At 37.5% G+C, this 20,666-nt stretch overlaps 1 protein-coding gene across 1 annotated transcript; it reads right to left on the bottom strand.

Moving 5' to 3' along the window:
- Positions 1-758: 758 nt before the first annotated feature.
- LOC139744696 (NMDA receptor synaptonuclear signaling and neuronal migration factor-like) lies at positions 759-13,644 on the bottom strand. Its single transcript, XM_071655119.1, has 13 exons — positions 13,641-13,644; positions 12,849-13,041; positions 10,618-10,686; positions 9,753-9,907; positions 9,073-9,171; positions 6,533-6,657; positions 5,252-5,329; positions 4,589-4,622; positions 3,947-4,017; positions 3,435-3,520; positions 2,788-2,890; positions 1,339-1,414; positions 759-885 (listed from the first exon to the last, which is right to left on the bottom strand). The coding sequence occupies exons 1-13, from the start codon at positions 13,642-13,644 to the stop codon at positions 782-784; spliced, it is 1,197 nt and encodes a 398-aa protein (XP_071511220.1). The 3' UTR covers positions 759-781.
- Positions 13,645-20,666: the final 7,022 nt, after the last annotated feature.

The raw sequence follows: 20,666 nt of genomic DNA, 5'->3' as shown, positions 1-20,666 counted from the left end.
CTGCTCTCTACTTGGGTTAGTGAGGAACTAAAAAAAATTTACATTCTGTGTGTATCTATATATGTAGTTATAGTATGTCTGAATCTCTTTTTTCTGTTTTATTCCATCTTCTAGACCCAAGAAAAGGACAAATTAACTCTCAACCGCTCAAGCGACACAACCGGCACTGCCTCTACATGCACCTGACGTCAGTGCCCTCACCACATGACACTCTACCTTTAACTGTGACAGCTGAGATAATACTCTAGAACTCTCTCGAGTCGGTCTGTGACGTGCTGGTAGCAGAAGTTTCTTTTTTTATTGTTGTTGTTTTGTCTATCAAATTGAGGACTTCGCCATTTGACCCTGTCAGATTGAATTTATACTTTCTGTTTAATATCATGGAGGTATGCTCCCTTCCCTTCTGTATTTGTATGTTTCAAATAAACTCTCGTTTCACACGTATTGCACTTCTATGCATGGTATTGTAAAATGTGTGATTTTCTTATGACTATACGAGGAATGTTGTGTCGATATACATAGCCATAAAGATCAAATCTGGTATTCAGTAAGTAATTTGAACTCCCCCCTCCCCCCTCCCCCCCCCCCTCCCCTCCACACTACTCTGTAACACACATTAATTATGCATTATATACATCGCTTTTCTTTCAATATCTCCCGCTATTTCGAGACTGCTAGTATATAGTTCCTATGTCTAGACTTGTAAGGCATATCGTTTGATCAAACTCATGGCAGAATCGGAGATTTTGTTATTTTTGGCTCTTTGATGTCCGTCCAAGCATCACCTCATTGACGGTGGAAGCTTCATCTCAGACTTCGAGTACTTGGTCGACTTCCACAGGCGGTACTTGACAGGGCTGAAATACGAGCTGATCATTTCGGCACCTGTACCATAAAGCAAGTGATACAAATACACTTTTCTTTCGGAATATTGTTCATGCTCATCCAAAATAGCAATGTTCTTGGGTTTGTACAAGTGTCAGTGTGTAATGTATACTCTTGAGACGTAGGCTTCTTCTAAGTCGGCCTAAACAAAGATGTTATGCTTCTCTTTAGAAAATACGAATGTTCTACTCCTTGTTGGTCATGCCCTGAATTTGGACGGGGAAATTCTTGAATTTAGCTTCTACACAGCGCTTTAATTACGTACCTACCCCGGAACGAAACAATTTTGAAAGAAGCTAGATTTCACTTTTGTTCTGCATGTTAATAATATCTTTTATTTGCCTTTACCTTATCATGTCAACTTTCTCCCGAGTTATCAGTCTTTACTTCGAGGTCAAAAATTGTTATACATTGTGTATGTCTTGTCGAGTGGCTAAAGAGAGAAACTTATACCTTCACCGGTGAGTTCCAATGGCGACTCGAACCGCACGATGTTTGGACGCATGATGTCCTCCAAGTAGTCAAACATCTGTAAAGAGTCAAATTTTGATGAATAATGATGTTGATAATAATGATGATGATGATAACAACAACAACAATGATAATGATAGTAATAGTAATAGTAATGATAATAACAATAATAATGATAATAATAACAATGATAATCGAGTCTTTTAATGCACCATGTCTATCACACAGTGGCACTCCCGGTGCAGAAAGGTAAGACCTCCTCTCTCATTGCTTCATTCAGGAAGAGACCACAATTGAAAGAAAGCACAACGTTACTGGAACAAAAAAGTTTTGAGCTCTTTTTTGAACAGAGGGAAAGAGGTCTCCATTCTTACAGTTACAAAGGCAATGAGTTCCAGACAGAAGAGCCAGACTGAGCGTGAAAGCTCTATTGCCCCATAAATGATAGGTCCGGGGAACTCGAAGCGTATGAGCAGTGGATGAACGAAGAAATCTAGTTGCTTTGTACTTATAGAATAGTTCCTGAAGGTAGCTCGGTGCTGTGCCGTGTGAAAACCAGTATCAAGTTTTTGTATAAAATTCGCTAAAAAACAAATCATTTGAGATATGTTTTCATAATACGCTAGCAGGGGATCCCCGTTATAATGAAATCCTCAGCAACGGCAGTATTCTTTCTACATATCAAAATTTCGTCAGGGCCGAACAACTAAGTACACAAAGATATGCAGTCAATCATCTAAGGACTTGAATTTTTACTTCGTTATACTGAATGTTTCGTCATAGCCATATTCGTTACAACGGGAGTGCACTGTGCCAGCTGACGAATAAGACTGGCAATAGATTTCTCTCGGTCTCTGTTTAATCTTCAAGAGACAGCGATGTGAATCGTGAATCGAGCACAAAATCAGATTATCTCTTCACTTGGAAACCGCATGATTTACAGCACAAGGCATAGCTACTCAGTTGTCTTCATGATAGACATAATTCACTTACTCTGAGTCGGATTTGTATACTATATCGAGGAGAGGGGTACAATGAGACTGATGGACATTGCGTCATACCTTAATTTCCGGTCATGATTGTGTGTCGTGCCATAATGAGCGATATATGCTCAGGTATCAAATGTGTCGTTGGATAACAACATTTACGTAAATACTTGCAATAAAGAATACCGTATGGACACAAGAAATATGATCTTCTTAGACCTTTTAGCTTGCAGAACCAGGTGACAATGTCTTGCTAATAATGCGTCATGGATTTACTGCAGTCACTTGCATTTCAAGATGAATGTACAGAATGTGTCACTGAACTACACTTACTGAAGTCAATGAAATCAATCACCTCGGCAAGTAAACATAGACCGACAATATTGCGCGCAGGACTTGGGGGGGGGGGGTAATCGGGAGGGCTGACAAACATAATGGTGCTTACCTGCAGACCACTCTCACTGCCAAGGATGTTGCATCCCATAATGTGAATCACTGTGTCCTCCGGGTTGATTCGACTCATCATCTTACCCACCTCCTTCCAAAACCTACAAATTTGATATGAAGTTTCATACATACAGGGTGACTTTTACTTCAACGGCGATATCTTCTAAAAAATCATGTATTTTTTTGAATTAAAAAAGTGGTTTTATGGCATGAAGCCACACAAAGTATCAACATCATTCATTTCGCCAATGATAAATTGCATGTATATCAAAGAATATAGGACATGTACATGAAATAATAAACTGCATGTACATTCAAAAAATAAAGTACATGTACATGAAATCGAAATATATTTTTAATTTCACAAAGAATTTCTTTCACTTATCAAAATTCAGATACAAATAGATGTCACATATGATACGAAAAGACAAATAATACAATTTGACAGGTAGCTATACAAACAGTCTAAATAACATGAATACGATTTCAGTTGATATTAGACACAAAACCTCTTCGTTTTATTTGTGGCAAAAAAACAATACTTTGCATACAAATAAACCACATTGTAACACTTTACAATATCGAAATATAACAGGCAGAACAATTAATGTCCGTGTGTGTGTTTGTTTTCTTTACATTTCTTACCTCACTTGGTCGGCTTCGCTTTCCTTCTTCAGTTTTGCCGTTGTCAGAACTTTCTTCTTTAGTATATACAGATATCCCGGCCCACCCTGATCATAGGAAAAATACGGGGAAAGAATAAACAATCAATGGCCTTCTGTTACCTATCTTAATCTGCATTGGAGATGCATGTATCACTTTGATATGCTCTTTCAGGGAACTGAATGAAATCATAAGTTGATTTGCCTTTTATATAATTGGAAGTGAGCTTTAAGATAGCGAATACTTAACAGACAAAAAGTGTTAGTTTACCTATTCCAACGGCTCTTTTTTTGAACGTCAGTGTATACTAGTATTCTTTATCAAAACAATGCTTTGTCTTGGCTTTCATAATTATGAAGAACACTCGTAGTAAATTGAGGCTTTGGAGAAATTGAATGCACTATAAATAATCTCAAATGTTTTCTGGGAAAAAAACCAATGAATATGCCTAGACTGAAATCAAAGCTTCTTTTATCCTGACATCGAGATCTCACCGAAGCATATATGCACAGTGATCTTGCTTTGCAGCCTTGTCGGTAAGCTTGTAGGTTTACCCTGATGGCATCTGGGAAAAGATACAAACATGGCAGTCAATAATACTTTTAATCATTACATCTTTTCGAAATGTGTGTGGGTTGCCATAAGGGAATCCAAAATTACATTATATCAAAGTATATATTTGTGACGGTCCTATTACTTTTATCTAATCGTCCTGAATAGAGCTACATGTAGTTCATTCTATTGTGATTTTCACCGATCTCTTCCAGAAATAGAGATCGGTATCTAAAAGAAAGGAAGATATAGAAATAAACATAATGTATTGAAATACCGGTGCATATATTCCAGATCGCTCAAGTTCCGGGAATAGAAATGGGACAGGTATAGTTAGGATACAAGAACATCAATCTTTGGGATAATGAATAAAGATCAACTCCGGGATAGCCTACCTGGGGCCCATTTCATAAATTAATTTGATAGCTCATCAAAGTCTTTTGCGTTATCAGCTTCTTGGTTGTTTCGATATCTTCTGTTATTACATTGTTAACAACAATCATTTCAACTTTGATTAACATGATAATTATAAATATGGTATGATGAAACAACCCCTTGAATCACTTGACTGTAATGCAACTTACCTAATAATGTGTCGAATGTATCGTTATTGAAATCCTGAAAAGAAAAACAAAAAACACACACAAAGAAGTGGTGTACGTAGTACTCATCGCATTCATACTTTTACAATTACTTTTCCCGTCTACACTTCTTACAATATGGTGTATCGACTTGATATTGAATTGTACTTTATTTTTTATGATTTTTTTTTACGTACAGTATTGTTTTTGACTGGTATATATAGGCACATCATACTTAAACAAATCATTTGCAGTTCAGTCTCTGGCATATATGCAAAGTTGATTTATTGAATAAATAAAGGTACCAGTCATTCACAGATATTATGACACATCCGTCCAGTGAATACAAAATCTAAATTGCATTTATTACACTCAGTATGATTTTGCACGATAGGCCCTACATGAAGAAAGTACCAAACAGCATGTGCGCTGCTGTATTCAAAGCAATGCAAACATGACGAAACTAAACTATAGTGTTTCTGTTGGTCGAAGCATGAAACCACTCAAAACAATTACATCATGAAACCTATCAATAAACATTTCAAGAACAGCTGTCTGCTTATCTTGAGGAGTAGAAAACAACAATGATCTCGATTACCACTCGTTAAACAAGAATACACATCTATAATGTAGTATCAATTGGAAGAAATCCACTTTACTACTTACGTAATTGAAGACTAGAACACCCTTTTCATGCGCCGTTGCTTGCAGCATGTCAGCTTTTGGAACATTGGATGAAATGAGCTGGAATGAAAATTGATAAACGAATGTGTGTAAATAACATGCAGTCTTAAAACGATTCTGTGATTTTCAGAAACGAAGGGCACATTATTGTTGTTATAACCCTTGACAATGATTTTAAATGAAAAAGAAATGTAGGCCTTGTACATGATTATGGTATACGCATATATTTATCTATTGTATTACTTGTATATGAATGAGCTCAGTGTGTGTACATGCTTGTATATAGGCCCTTTCTGGTACAGTGCACTCCCGTTATAACGAAATGCTCGGGACCGGCAGTTTTCTTTTGTTATAACGAAATTTCGTTATAACCGAACAAATACAATATATAACGAAAACAAGGAACCACGTATATATCATAGTATGTTTGCTGAATACTCATCATACACTGGAAAGCTATGTGAAATGTGATAGGATAACTGTATTACAATAATAAACGCAAGTTCCCCTCAGAAACTGTGCGTGACACAAGGAGCAAACACACAGTGGTGTGAAGTGTTCACCCATGCAGAGACGCTATAAATGCTTGTTCCGCTACGTATTTTCGAAAGCAATTCGCATTTCGTTATAACGGAGCACATTTCTTTTGTTTTTCTTTGTTGGTGGCGCTCGGAAAAGACTTCGTTATAACGGAAATTTCGCTATAACCGTGTTCGTTATAAGCGAATTTTCTTCCACAGACTTTAATGGTGATAATTTTGGGACCAGAAGATTTACTTCGTTATAACGAAATTTCGTTATAACCGTGTTCGTTGTAACGGGAGTGCACTGTACAGGTATGAGACACAGAGGACTGTAATTGCTGTATGTCATTAATGTTCGGAACAGTATTGTATTTTTAATTGGTATATGTTGTATTCTTAATTTGGTATATATTAATTTTTGTTTGCCATTTTCTTCTTTGTTGCCATGTTTGAACATGTATATGCATGTTTATCTTTTCATTTTTGAAGCGCCATGAGCACTGAAAAGTGGACCTGTGCGCTATACAAGTAGCCACTATTATCATTATTATTATTATCATTATTACTTTTTATTTTCTTATTATGATTATTATTGTTATTATCATTATTATTATCATTGCTATTATTATAATTGTTATTATTATTATTATTATTATTATTATTATTATTATTATTATTGTTATTATTATCATTATTATACCAGATAAGGGCGAACACACACCCATCGTTCTATACGTACCAGTATCCTGGGAGGCTGGTAGTCCGGTCCACCGCACTCTGTGACCTCCAGCTGCTGTTCTGCGTACCACTGCAACTCCGTGATTTCGGACTGAAAAACACCAAACTCCTGTTTCGTTTTCGTGCCTGAAACGGAAAAAAAGTGACATAAAGCATGGCATGATCAATGCGGAAAAGTGAAAAACCGATCGGCAGCTTTCCTTGTTCTTCCTTTCTCATTCGCTGCCCACATCGGGGCCTACACTCGGGAGTGCTCTATTGTAGGACACAGTGGGAAAATTACCCCAGGTGAACCCAAATGCAGAAACGCTATCTAATGTATAGAAATATATATCAACCACACAAATAGAAAATTGCCCGCAAACCCAGTATCTGTTCTATGTACATGTTGGACTTGTGTGTGTGTGTGTGTGTGTGTGCGCGCGCGCGCGTGTGTGTGTGTGTATTGACACACAACACCGCAGATCTACTTTTGCACAATTCCACGACATCAGGTCTATAATAGGTGTCATGAAACATGATTGGATAAATTGATACTGATGACTGTTTAAAAAACAACAACTTCAGTTCCTTTAAAAAAGAAAAATGAAAAGAATGTGGACAATTTTTCTATTGATCCTACCACATGCTAATCCGTGCCATGAATATTCACCAGCTATCTATACATTCCTTTCCATTGATCTGTCGTTCGTTCCATCGTCACGATGGCTTTTTTTCTATTCTTCATCATCATCATCATCATCATCATTATCAGCTGTTCTCCTATTTATCCATATTATTCTATTTTCATTTCGCAGCTATGCGTTCGTTTTCTAGCTCTTATTAATTCCTCTATGCAAGCTTTCTAATTCTCTCCAACCTTTCTTCCCTGTCACGCAGTGGTATTTATCATTGATAGATTCCAATTATTATGTCTAGCGGTCGATGTGCTTTGTTTGTTCTCCACAATATTGTTAATATACACGCTCGCATTTATCACCGCACGTATCTCTGGCAAATGTTTAATGAAATGCGCTATGGTGTCCACACGAAGCTGCTCTTTTCCATACAACATTATTGTGCGCGTATTCGAAATGTGAGGAAGAAACACTGGATCTGTTATCTAGTTGTCATGGAATCGACACACAAAGCTTTAACACTATCCGCTAGTCAGTTTCCACAAAGGAACTGACTTTTAGCGTGCAATTAACATTTTGAGACACGGGAGCAGAATGGAATGCTCAGACATTAATTTTGAATCAATCTTCACAATTTAATACGTGATATTATGGAGCACTTTAAACATTTACGCGGTGGAGTTCGCATACATTTTGTGCTGGTGCGCGTTATAAATTATAGAATGTCTTTTGATTGAGTTTTACGCCGCAAATGCCAGCGCTTCTATAGTTACTATAGTACAAAATGGCCAGAGGGTTTTTTTTTGTGAGTGTGTGTATGTGGGTTTTTTTTAACACGATTCGCAATGGGAATTTCTCCCACATGGTTTGGGTGAATGCAGTAATATTTAGTGGAACAGATCAAGGAAAGTTTGAGGAAAATCGGACAATCCGTTGAAAAGTTATGAATTCTTAAAGTTTTGCTGCCGCAAATCAATGCTGGATGAGAAGACTTCAACAGGCCGTTGTGATGTCACAACTGAACAGCGATATAAAGAAAATATAAAGAGAGTTAAAAATGTAATTTTCTAGCATAATGAAAGAGTAATATTTTGGCGTAACCTATGCTTACCTCTTTAGAATGCAGAGGAAATACAGTGTATTGTCATAATGTCAGTAACAAGTCAAAACAATGTGTGCTTTTCAGTGAAAATTAGCTTTTTTTTTCTAAATTCTCGTACTGTATGTCGTTGTTCTGCAGCTGCATCAAGAACTGCTATAATCTTCTCGTCCAGCCGGACTGGCGGCATCGAAACTTTAAGAATTGACAACTTTTCATTGTCAGATGACAGATTTTCCTTAAACTCCATTGTGTTAAACTAATATTGCTTCATTTACTCAATTCACATGTATCATATTTCGAGAAACTTCCTCTTTAATATACTACAATATAGAGAAATACAATGTGGCAGTATGTTGAATACTAAAACAATCATGCTGTTTCACTTTTGATGATATAAACAAGGAGAAAAGAACATGATGCCTTTTCAAACGTGTTTGAAGGATCGTGCTTAATCATCCTAAAGCAAGTCGACCTGTTCCTGGCAAACCTCATTACGTTGTACATGCATATACCTGACCTTTCGTATCTGCTCATAAAGATCATAAAGTCACTCTTTCGATTGCAAGTCTCCGCAGTTTTAGTGTATGTTTAGAAAGAGTAAGGAAGAGCCACCTCTATGAAAAAATGAATGAATGAATGAATATGTCTACCTATGACACCAGAAGTCCTGAATAGCCCAATAAAATCGATCAAAATCGCATTAGACAGTTTCACCGTTGGAACCCTTGTGTTTTCAATATAATGTTCTTGTTTTGAATTCTTGCATGTAGCATTATGTAGGCCTACATAATACAGATTAAGTTCTGATCTCAGCAAACATACCGATTTCAATTTTGAATTCCTTCTTGTCTGCCTCCAAACCCGCCTTGTCACGCCACGCCCTTGCTCGCGTCCTTCTCTGCTCCTTTCTTTCCGCTAATACTGTGGTGAGGAAATGGTACGCCAAAAAGTTACATCACATTTCATGTTACATAATGGAGGAACAATATTTCTCTAAAGTTCTGTCTATATCTCAACCCCTTAAAAAAGGGAAAACAACAACAGCAACAAAACGCTGACATAAGATGATGGCTACTATATCTGTATATCATATACGGTAAATTAAACAATTCGTTTTGGTTTTTATTGTTAACCTCTTCCACCAGCGTTGACAATAATTGGAAAGGTGTACAAGCAATGTAAGAACATACAAGTAAACCATCATTATATGCGATATATATCTAATGTATACATAAATGAATATACCGTAATATTATACTATATATACTACTGATGGCTGAGGAGACATTCCGCTGTACATTCTACATAATTCACACACATACACAACTGTGACAACTATTTCTTTTTTTTTGTGTGTGTAGGAGAATACATCATCTCTCCTAGATTATTATTGATTATTTGATAATATGTTTCTTTATGTTCTCACGGTTTTAGTTTTTTACTCATTTGTTTAAATGACAGACATGGGTTACTGGGAGGTCAATATTTGAAATATCACTTACATTTCATTTGTTCCTCTTTGGTCAGTTTCTTAACGGGTTTGTGATCGAAGTCTGGTACCGAGGGCGTGATGGGAGGCAGTTTGGTGGGAGCTGGTGTCACGGTCCTTGATATATCATCCTCGGTACTGATTGAGGACCGATGACGGCGAAATTGCCTAATTAAAAAAACAAACAAACAAACAAACAAATGTAAAAAATTCAGTGTGGAGATGAAAACAATATTTGATAATAGTGGCGATGATGATAATGATAATAATAATGATGACGATGATGATGGTGATGATGATAATAATGATAATGATAATAATAATAATAATAATAATAACAATAATAGTGGCTATATCTTAACAGCCTACAGGTCCACCTTTCTGTGCTCATTGCGTATCAAACAAAATTGAAAATGAAAATATTTACATTTACAACATAACAAGAGGGAACAGAATAATAAACAACAAGCAGACAATATTAATCAGATGAAGAACATAATTTTCCTGAACATTTTGAATTGCAGTTTTATAATCCTCAGTGTGAAATAAATAAATAAATGATTCCACGGTTGTTATGCCATCGTAAGATTGCGTTTATAAGTGTGTGTTTTTGTTTCTGTTTTTTGTCGACAGAAAGAGAAGAAGGAAATTTAACTTGTGCATCACCGTGATTTCCCAGACGTGTTTTGCAAAGGACTTTTCGACGGTTTAAAAGATAAAAGTGCGAAGGGGAAAATAAGAATATTGCATTTAATTGGATTTCAAAGGAAAAGCAAAAAGAAAGAGAGAAGAGCAAAGTGAAATGAAATAGTGTTTCCATGTCGTCTTGAATTAAGGTATTTAAAAACATATACATCATGAATTATTATTTGACTTACCTCTGGATCTTGATGGCCATGTCATTTTGCTTCTGGAGTAATTTCCTGTCTTGGAAGCCGCGAAACACACTGTAGAGATAAAATTCAAAATCAGTCCACTGAGAACGACGCGTCATAGCAACAAAGGCACAATCACCTAACAACCGTTCGAAAAGGAGCAAAAACAGTGCACTTGTATCAGTCAAAGCAGGGATTCGCCTCCCTGGTCAAAGCAATGGTTGGATATCTAAATTATTATGTAAGGGATTGATAATTATTGTTTCAGTGGTAGTGATTGTGGTTGTGATGGTGAGATGAATGATATGAAAGAGTGGTTATTCCGCGGTGGATGCAAGGAAACTGGTCTCGTCAATGTTCTTAGGAAGGCAGTGATTAAACTGTTGAGGGTGTTGCTGGTACTGGTAGAAGTAGACGATTTGGTGGCGGGTGTTGTGGTGTCAGCTGTTGTAGGAAGGAAGTTGTTCTTGTTGAGGGACGTTAAAATGGTAGTGACATTTTCGGTGGTGCGTGTAATGAACAGCAGGCTGGATGATTGGAAGGGAGGAGCGATGCCGTGATGGTAATGGTAACGATGGCTAGGGATAAGTAAGAGGTTATGAAGATGTGACAATGCAACCATTTGTTATTGGTACAAGTAATGGTAACTGTGGTAGCTATGGTAGTAATGGCGGTGGCAAGAGCTGTAGAGAAGCTGACGAGAAGTAGAATGAAGGTTAGCGGTGGAGATAGCTGTTGCCATAAACATCACCGAGAAACTGTCAATAAGACGTTGATTGATCTGCGCATCGATTCGCGCAGAAAGTCAAGGCTGCGTCATCTATCAAGTTCTAGTTCAGCTCGGTTCTCGCTTGCTTGCTGAGCAATATCGGTAATTGAAGACCCAGACGACAGCCAAACTCTTTCAACCAAACCGAAAACAAACACATCCTACCGCAGGAAATTGGAAAAAAACATCGGTGTCTTGGAGAATGTCTCGCGCAAAGCACAGGGACTGCATCTGAAGTCGAAAACGTCGGCACGAAAGTGATGCAGGTTTGTTGAAACAAGACAAACAGGTTATTCTTTATAACTATATTATGCGAGTGTAATACATTACTGGCGTCCGGTGTCAGTTATTGAACCGTTTTAATGCATTAGTGTATCAATTTCCTATGGCGCTTCATTTCGCTGTTTCCACAACAAAAGTCATTCATCACTGACAACATAGGTGACGTTTGACAATTAACCCGGAATACACAGTAATTCGCTCAGTAACGCGTACAAATTACCTCTTTAGAGCTGGTGACGATTAGCTTTTACGCAAATACCGTTGATATTTCCTCTCCATAAAATATCCAAAGTCATTCCCCTGAAAATCATCCTATTCAGGAATGTATCATCGTCAAACTGGCATACCATCGTATCATAGCCACATAATAACTCAGCATTGCATCTCCTACATTATCATAGCTTGCGCATTACTTTATGCAGTCTGTTCTGTGAGGGACGAATTCATTGATGCACATCCAATCATCTAAATTGAGTCTTGTCACTATGACAACGTGATAGCGTCTAACTGAGGAGCGTTCTTATCCAACATCACAAAGCAATGCTATGTAAAATAGAACATGGGCATTGCCAACAATAGAATCATGTTATAGATGTTGCTGCTGACATTAATTCATGGTTATTTTCATAATTATATCACCCAACATTGTGCAGAGAGAGAGAGGCAAATAGATGAATTACTCGCGTGCGTTATATCGACGGAGAACTCAGTATATTTAATTAGGCAATGGCAGTGATGATCCATAGCGGTTAATGAGTTAGGCAACAGACAGAAGCAATCTATTGTCATGGTTGTGATACTCCATTGTAAAAATCGATTGAGTAGTGTTTGTGTGTCGTGCAATAATCTGCAGAAATAATTACAATGCAATCAATTATTCGAAATTCAACAAAAGAGCGCGGTCTTAGAAATCGATTCCTGAAATAATGATCACTGTCGATAAGAATGTGTATATATGTATGAACAGTTAACCTGTCTATTGTGAATACCCAAGAGTAACGAAAAAATGGCCGTTTAAGAAAATGCAGCGAGATTTTCGTAGCCGTAAAAGACAGGTGGCTGTTAAGGCAGGTTTTATTATGTTGATGTTAGGGTGCCGATATGTTTTAGTTGTGATGAGTAGTTGCCACATGACGCAACGACTGACGTAATCCATGTGCAATTATTAGCAAATTTTCCTAACCTTTGAATCTTTGTGACTCTATCAGCGATCTCATCCCGCTCCTCTGAATGTTCCTCGGGTAAAACGCCATTTTGTTCGCCCGTGCCGTTCGTCAGAACGGCCAGTTCCTCGTTCCTTTTTTCGGAGGTCACTCCCGTGTCATTTGAATTGCCTTCTGTGATGAATACCGGCTGAGCTGCATTGCCATTGGCGTCTAGGGTGAAATATAGATACAACAGGGAGATGTTATAGATGGAGTAATAACTTTTCGTATAACCCATACAAACACAATGTTTATGTTCTATAACATTACACTGGGATGTCAAACATTCCTCTTCGGTGTTGTAACGCGCAAATCGAAATTAATGACATTGAATGAATACAAATTAGGTCATCTCTAACGATCATATTTTGCCATAGTGCGCCCACGTTAGCTTTCTATCTGTTAATCTGGCATAATTGATTTTCAGAATAAAGAACTCCACTAAATAAAAAGGGTGCTCCGGCGTGTTTTCTTATTTTTGTTGTTATAAACGTGTTAATTTTTTTTACAGTTTACTTTCATTCGATGCCCCAATTCAAAGCACATACATCCATTGTATTTCAGTGACAATTTATCTTATTCACAATCAGGGTCATGTAAGCAGCCAAGTATTGTGCAGACACGTCTTTGTAAGGAAATTCACATGAATTACAATGTAATGGATAAAATAATATTCATGAGACCTCTTGTTTTGACTCTCCCTCTCGACTGGGAGCACATCGAAGCGAACAACGCCAAATACGCGAGTCTACACGTGCAAATACACATACCCATGGTGCACATACAAAAAAAAAATAAAAAAAAATCCGGACAACATGAATACAATACTGCTGAATTATATGCACACATCCAAATTTCAGGAATTGATGTTTAATTTGGTGTCTAAACTACATGTATGTCTTATTCCGAAACTTTTGAGCGTTATATTCGGTAAGTGTGGCTTTAATCTCAGCCTGTTCCTATAAAGCTGAACTACACTTCTACTGTTAAGTTTTCTTTTGCATTTTGAACTCGCTGCGTAAACATGCAGATCATGGTGAAATGATCAAAATAAACAATGTTTGACATGACCATTTGCACAACGAAAACTCTGAATTAACATCAAGTATTACACACAATAAAAAGCATTCATGTTAACAGGCATAGTTTCTTATAATAAATGTCTGGCAAGGACTTGCACCTGTTACTCTCGAATCATGCGTGCAAGCTTTACGATTCAAAAGACAATTTTCATGTTACACAATGTCTTAGTGTGCCCATATCAAGTTGTATTTATAAGCCTGAAGGGTTCATTCAAAAATCGATACAGACGTGAAATTCGTTGAAGTCTTTATTCGTCACGTTCAGGAATGTGTCTTCTCTTTTGTTCTTTGAAATGGAATCTTCAAGATATATCTACCATCTGTTTTTTACAATAGCGGCTCACAATTGTTGCATAATGATCATTGTAAACAACCAATTGCACAAAGCAAGTTCGTCACAGTCATGAATGCACAGCGTTTAGAGGTTCTTGGATGTGTTCTGGTATTGTTATTGTTGTTTGCAGTCTTTGTTTGCTGTGGGCTCGAAAACTTTTTCATATCCCTTTGCAAACATTTGCACGAAGCAAGCAGAGAAAATGTGACTCAGGAAAAAAAGGGGGAAGTTGTATGTCTTCTAAAACAGCGTATAGACATCCGGTTTTAATGTCGGCGATAACTGAGGGATGGGGGACTTCCAAAGTAAGAAGAAAAGATGATTCAATAGGTTATGCAATGATTCAAGTACATTGGTCTGCCTTATATAAATCAACTACTGTTAGGTATATACCGCAGCTCTTCACCCAAACCGAAAAGGTCTATCAGTTTCAAGCACTAGACATATTTCCTGCGTAAGTTAGAGGACGGTCGTGTTTATTGGACCTCGGACATTCAAAACAGTAAACAACCAACCATGTATAGCAAACGTCAACGTATTCTCTAACCTTATGAATAGCAATTTATCAAAAGAGAAAGTTTTGCATTGTAAGTGTCAAGAAAATCATTATTTCGTGCAATTAATTGGAAAAATACATCAATCGATAACATTGGCCCCTAAAAATTAATGCTCGTTTTGCGACCTTGACAATTTATGATGTAATTGCCAAGTCACTTTTAAGATAAATAATGTGTAATAGATATATGTAACAATTTCGTGATTTAAGTTTCTTTATAAAGTGTGAAATTTGGTGTCACGCCTTTATGCACTGCAAAGGAACTGAAAACATCAAACTTAACAAATGGCTCAGCTAGAGCACAGAACTATTTGGTGCATTTGAATTTCTGAATATTGTAATCAAAATCACATCAACATTAAACATGTACGTATCACCATAGGTTTACTGCGCTCAAGTAGTATGCTTGTAAGCACGTATTGGTACTATTGATATGGAAGCGAAATCAATGTTTTGACGCCTGCTCCTCAAACCGCGCTCCAAAGAAACCACTCGGGCCTTCTACACAGCTTTATTACGTAACTTTATCATACGCTTTCTATGTATCAAAGAACGCACTCAATGAGGCATTGTGAACTTTAACACAAATTCTCGAAACGGTAAAATGTACCTTTATAGTACAAGCATGGACTCGTGGACAGGTAACCGATCGATTCTTCAATAATCGTATAATTAGGTTGCGTATACGAGAAACCGTCCCGATGTGAGGTGACTCCTAAAACGCCCTGGTAGTCTCATTGTTTTTCGATTAGTACGCTAGTGTCAGAAAAAGTCAATGAACTTAGGTCAGAAAAAAGACTTTGTCACGGGATAGATCTGAAAGCATACTAACTTTCATTCTTTCCAGTCCGTCTCTACGATTGATAAAAAGTGACGTCCTATGTAAGAGCATTATGAACTAGCTAGAAATTGGGTGATGTCAGATAATCAATGATCGTAACGAGACTGACGTAACGAGACTGAATGTCTCATAAAGCACGCGCTCTATCTGATAGATACCTCAGCCTATTTGGTTACGTGACATCTTTAGATGACACGCGATTTGCCCAATATGGAACGTCGGGAAGTGCGTCGAAATACCGTTTTCTAACTTATTGGTCAAAATAAGTATACTAGAACTGAATGTCTCACGCATTTTTTTTTCGAAATAGTAATATATAATAATCTTCACATGATGTTACCATTCCATACGTGTCGTTTATATTATTTTGTTGGTTTTAGCTGCTTTTTCAATGTACAGAATAAATTTCAAAAACAAGCAGAATCAAAAGCCTTCGCAATTAATATTATTATGATTAATATTAATCATGATTTATATATGATTAATCTTTGGGAAAATGATGAAATCAGCCACGGCTTCTGAGTCACATTCAGATCAATGTTTGGCAAGTCCCTTGGTACCGTTGAAATTAAAGTTGGAAGTCGTTTTGGCGGCCTATGGGCTATTGCTTTTCGATCCTCCAAAGAGCTTCGCAGTTCCTCCCACATTGCTTCGAGCCAACTCAACAACACAGTAATCCTCGCCGTATACTACACTACCAAAAGTAGAAGGACGCTTTGTGGTGAAGGAAGAAATCAGTGAAGCGCTCAAATCGGCTCTCCTGGCGTCTGGAGGCCCTTTCATTCTTTCTTCTCACAAAGAAAATATAGATTTAAATGCGAGATAAGAGTACTGCCTCTCTCAAGACTTGAGATAGTGGACAAAATAGAAGCCAGCTCTTGCAGCTTTGGAATGATTTTAGTCATCTTCACGAACCGTCTATTTTCCCACGTCCTATATGTATTTGAAACCCCTTGCGCGCCCTAATCGATGCATTGCACACTTGAAATAAAGTACATATTGTATATCATTAAGCGCATTGTCGCTAGATTTATCTCCCTTTCTATACGATTATTACCAGCCAGCGACGAGATCTTGTTTATGTATGATTCAAAATTGATAGAGCATATATGCGATTAAAATGATTGAACTTTCCCACGAAGGTTTATGCGAGTGCGTTATTTGGAATAAATCAACCATTCTACTGACGTACAATGCGACAACAAATCGGTTTCTAACAAGCTATCATTTCAAGCTGTGACGCTTTTATTTGGTTCGATGGAATCTCGGTTCCTCCATGGGGTGTGCAGTTCGTTGCCAAACTCCTGTTGTTTCTCTCATCATGCGATCTATTATATCCATCTCCAAAGTCTGTTGTTTGTCAAAAATGCATGACATTGTGTCAAAGTATCACACATAATATGCAGAGTCTAACACGCACACACACGCACACGCACACACACACACACACACACACACACACACGCACAAACCCCTCTCCAGTCAATCAAACTAAGAATCAAACAAAAAAAACTTACCTGATTCATTTTTGGTAACATTTTCGGTTTCTCTCCTCTTTCTCGCTCTCTCCCCTGCTTCATTGAAAGCTTGCGCGGCTCTGTATAGAGATTGCAAAATAGTGTGAGAGTGTTAATAATTTGTCTGAGAAATATATTACATTTAACTCTTTAGCTTTTCATAATTATAGTTTACTTTCCACACATACTCCTGATTAATTATCCACATTTGGCTTATTTTTCATTTATACAACCACTTTCCTCTTCCATGTGTCTATACTTCCCAGTACTCTCTTTTACACCTTCTTGTAACTGTTCATTGGTTCTTTTTATAATGACCTCCGGTCAAACTCTGTTCCGTATTCTTGATTGGTTTGTGTATGTAATGATTTGAATATGTACATTCACTACAATGGCAGAAGTCAGTTGGTAGATTAGAGAAGAGGCTACCACAGGGACTGATCAAGAAGCTTTATTTAGAGATGGAGTTATAACCAGTTCGTAATTCCACATTTTGCATGAGCAGAAAAGGGTCATTTTTAGCAACAAGCATTTTGGTTTGTTAATTCACTGAGATGAGCATCCTTATCTAAATTATAGTGTTTGCCAGCACATCCACCTTACAGCAAGCGTGGTATTTGGCAATAGCAAATGAAAAAGGTTTTTATTGCGTTTAATACAGAAGAATGAAATAGATGCCTGCTAGAGTGTCAACTGATGGACTATTATGGTCACCTTGTCTAAACGCAAGTACACTGTACATATTTCGTTTGAACGCAAATTCCACAAATTGATATGTCGGGCAAGTTTATGCATCATACCGCTTGGAAAACGAGGGAAGTGTCTGACCAACTTAGAAAAAAGGAAGGTTATTTGTACAATGTGTACATGAGCTAATTATGAACTGGTTTATCATTCAAACAGTTTTGTGTAGAAAATTATTCCGCCGGTGCATTGTGCCTTTGATGATTGGGGTTTGATGATGTCGTCTTGCCTATTCATAGCAATCTGAAAATTCATTTTGATCGCTAACGTACATTGTAACGTTGGCTATATTTTGTTTGGCTTCAAAGGATATTTAGACATTTGTGTCTCCATTCTCTAGAACCTCCTTGGACCGATGGAGATCAGAATCATTTTCTTACCCTCATCTGCCTGCCCTAAGCTGAGTATTTGGTTTGGGTAGAACTTTGCTTCATTTTGCAGAGTGAATAGGCTCGGTTTTGAACATCACTGAGATGAGTTTTACAGGATGCACAATTGTATATAATCGAGTTCTGCGGTAAAACCATGGGGAAATATTCTTTCAAAACACCAATGGCATTAGAAGAGGATAGTCTAGAGAAAAGCTGAAAAAAGGACTATTTTCGCTGAACATTTAGCTTAATTTTGTTTCTGCTGAATGTATTAGTGAACAAGAGACGGGAGAGAGAAACAGAGACCGTGCAAGTGTAGTCTTGATAGCTCAGAACAGAAATATAACGAGGAGAGTGGATTATAGAAGATGATAAGTGTGATATACGATACGCGAATTTCTTCCAAAATAATCTACCTCTTTCCCTCTATTCCCTTTTTATGTAAGAATGATGAAAGAATAGTTTGGTAACAGAACACATGGAGGGCTTACGAATACAACCTTGTATACTAGATTTTCTGAAATAGTCCGGTACATACACACATACACTGTGCTATATAGCGCCTTTCCAAAAGGTATAAGAGTTCTATATCACTCATGATAAAGTTATGTGCAGATAGCCAGAAATATCAGATGGAAATTTATAGCCCTTCGAATAGAAACATGCTTCTTGAAGAAGACTACATAAATTATGTATTTGCTTATTATGGGGGGGGGGGGGGTGATGAATTTTAAAGTTTCGGGGCGATGTACGAAAAAGAACGATCTCCATTTTGAGGGTCTTTGAAATGAGGTACGGAAAAATGCAAACATCATGTACTATACCTGAAGATCATAGATTCATGCGTCTACAAGGGAAGGGACTGATGACGAATCAGTGCTGTATTTAAAAGCATCAGCTCCCTTGTACATTCTTGGTGCGAATTAATAGAAATACAAATACACATGACTTATTATGACACCCGCTTTTTGTACACACATGACATCACGATTACTTTGTCCTGCCATCAACATCGAGGCGCGTAAAAGTGTTAGGTCCTTCATGACGACATTCGTGAATGCTTATTATTTCCCGTCAGTGCATATTATGTTGCAATACGTCTGCCATGTCATTTTGAAATCGGTCTGGAACTGGATAATCTTTCGAAGAATGATCAAGTTTGGATTTGACCCCATCCACCTGGTCATGACCACCCAACTTATAAACCGTATGTAAAGTATGGCCAAAATCTAGACCTGAATACAGACGCCTAAAGCCTGCATTCATTATCATCCATAGGTATCCATTTTTTAAACCCAGGGAATGGTTTTCAAAATAATTAAGATTATCGATCCTCTGGTTACGAGCTACAATACACCATTGTAAAGGACTGCATAAAAACAAACGAACAAACAAACAAAGAAAGAAAACAATCGAACGCGAGTACAGCAGCTGTATGAAATAATTAGTTATCTATATACGTGTGGCTCCATTAGTTACCTTTATGTATTCAGGTTTAAACACAGTATAACAAGCACGAAACTTTATACAATAATAAAGCCGTAAACCAAAATGTTCAAATGTCATACTTTATCTTAGCAAATGTTGTACAATATAAGACGACAGAAAATTTCAGTAGGTGTCAAATGTATGTGTATAAAAACATTTCCCTTGAGAACCCATACTCATGAGCTATTAAATCCATGAGTGCACATCACCCATGAATCATACAGGCCACGAGCCACACACTCCGTGAATCATACAGCCCACGAGTTAAACAGCCAATGAGTTTGACACTAAGCAAACAAGGCCCACGAGACCGACACAGTAAACCCCGTGTTGTCGAACTCGTGGTCTGTTTTATCTTATGTGTCGAACTCATGGGCCTTCAAAATTGCCTATCGCCAAACTGGGCTGTATGACTATTGGAGCTTTTTTTTTAACAATGTCGAACTCGTGGGCTGTGTGACTCGTGGTTGTCAGTCTCGTGGGATGACCCCCCTTCCTCGCAAACTTTCTGGTTATATTGTAAGGAACATCCTTTGTTATACAGGTATGCACGCAGACAGTGCCATAAAAATAGGTAAAAATCCCTGTTTTGCTAGCTTTATGGAGGATGATAAGCTTGTTGACAGTTTCTGACAGAGCAGTAATCACGAAAACTGTACATGAAAACAATTATCTTGAAATAAATTTACTTACGCTAATTTCGTCTGTATGGTTTTGTCGGGTTTCTTCTTAGACGCACCGGATCCCATTGCTCATACACTAATGCAGGTCTAATGAAAAGTTTATGACAGAATCTTTGATAATCGCCAAAAGGGAGACACTTTAAATATCCCGAGTTGTGATCAGATAATCAGACATAGAAC

Source organism: Diadema antillarum, unplaced genomic scaffold (assembly GCF_040938485.1).
Source record: "Diadema antillarum isolate AM-2024a unplaced genomic scaffold, OU_Dant_1.0 seq00001204_RagTag, whole genome shotgun sequence".
Classification (NCBI taxonomy): Eukaryota; Metazoa; Echinodermata; class Echinoidea; order Diadematoida; family Diadematidae; genus Diadema; species Diadema antillarum.
The sequence above is the reverse complement of the archived record's forward strand: the minus strand, read 5'-3'. Positions and strand labels throughout refer to the sequence as shown.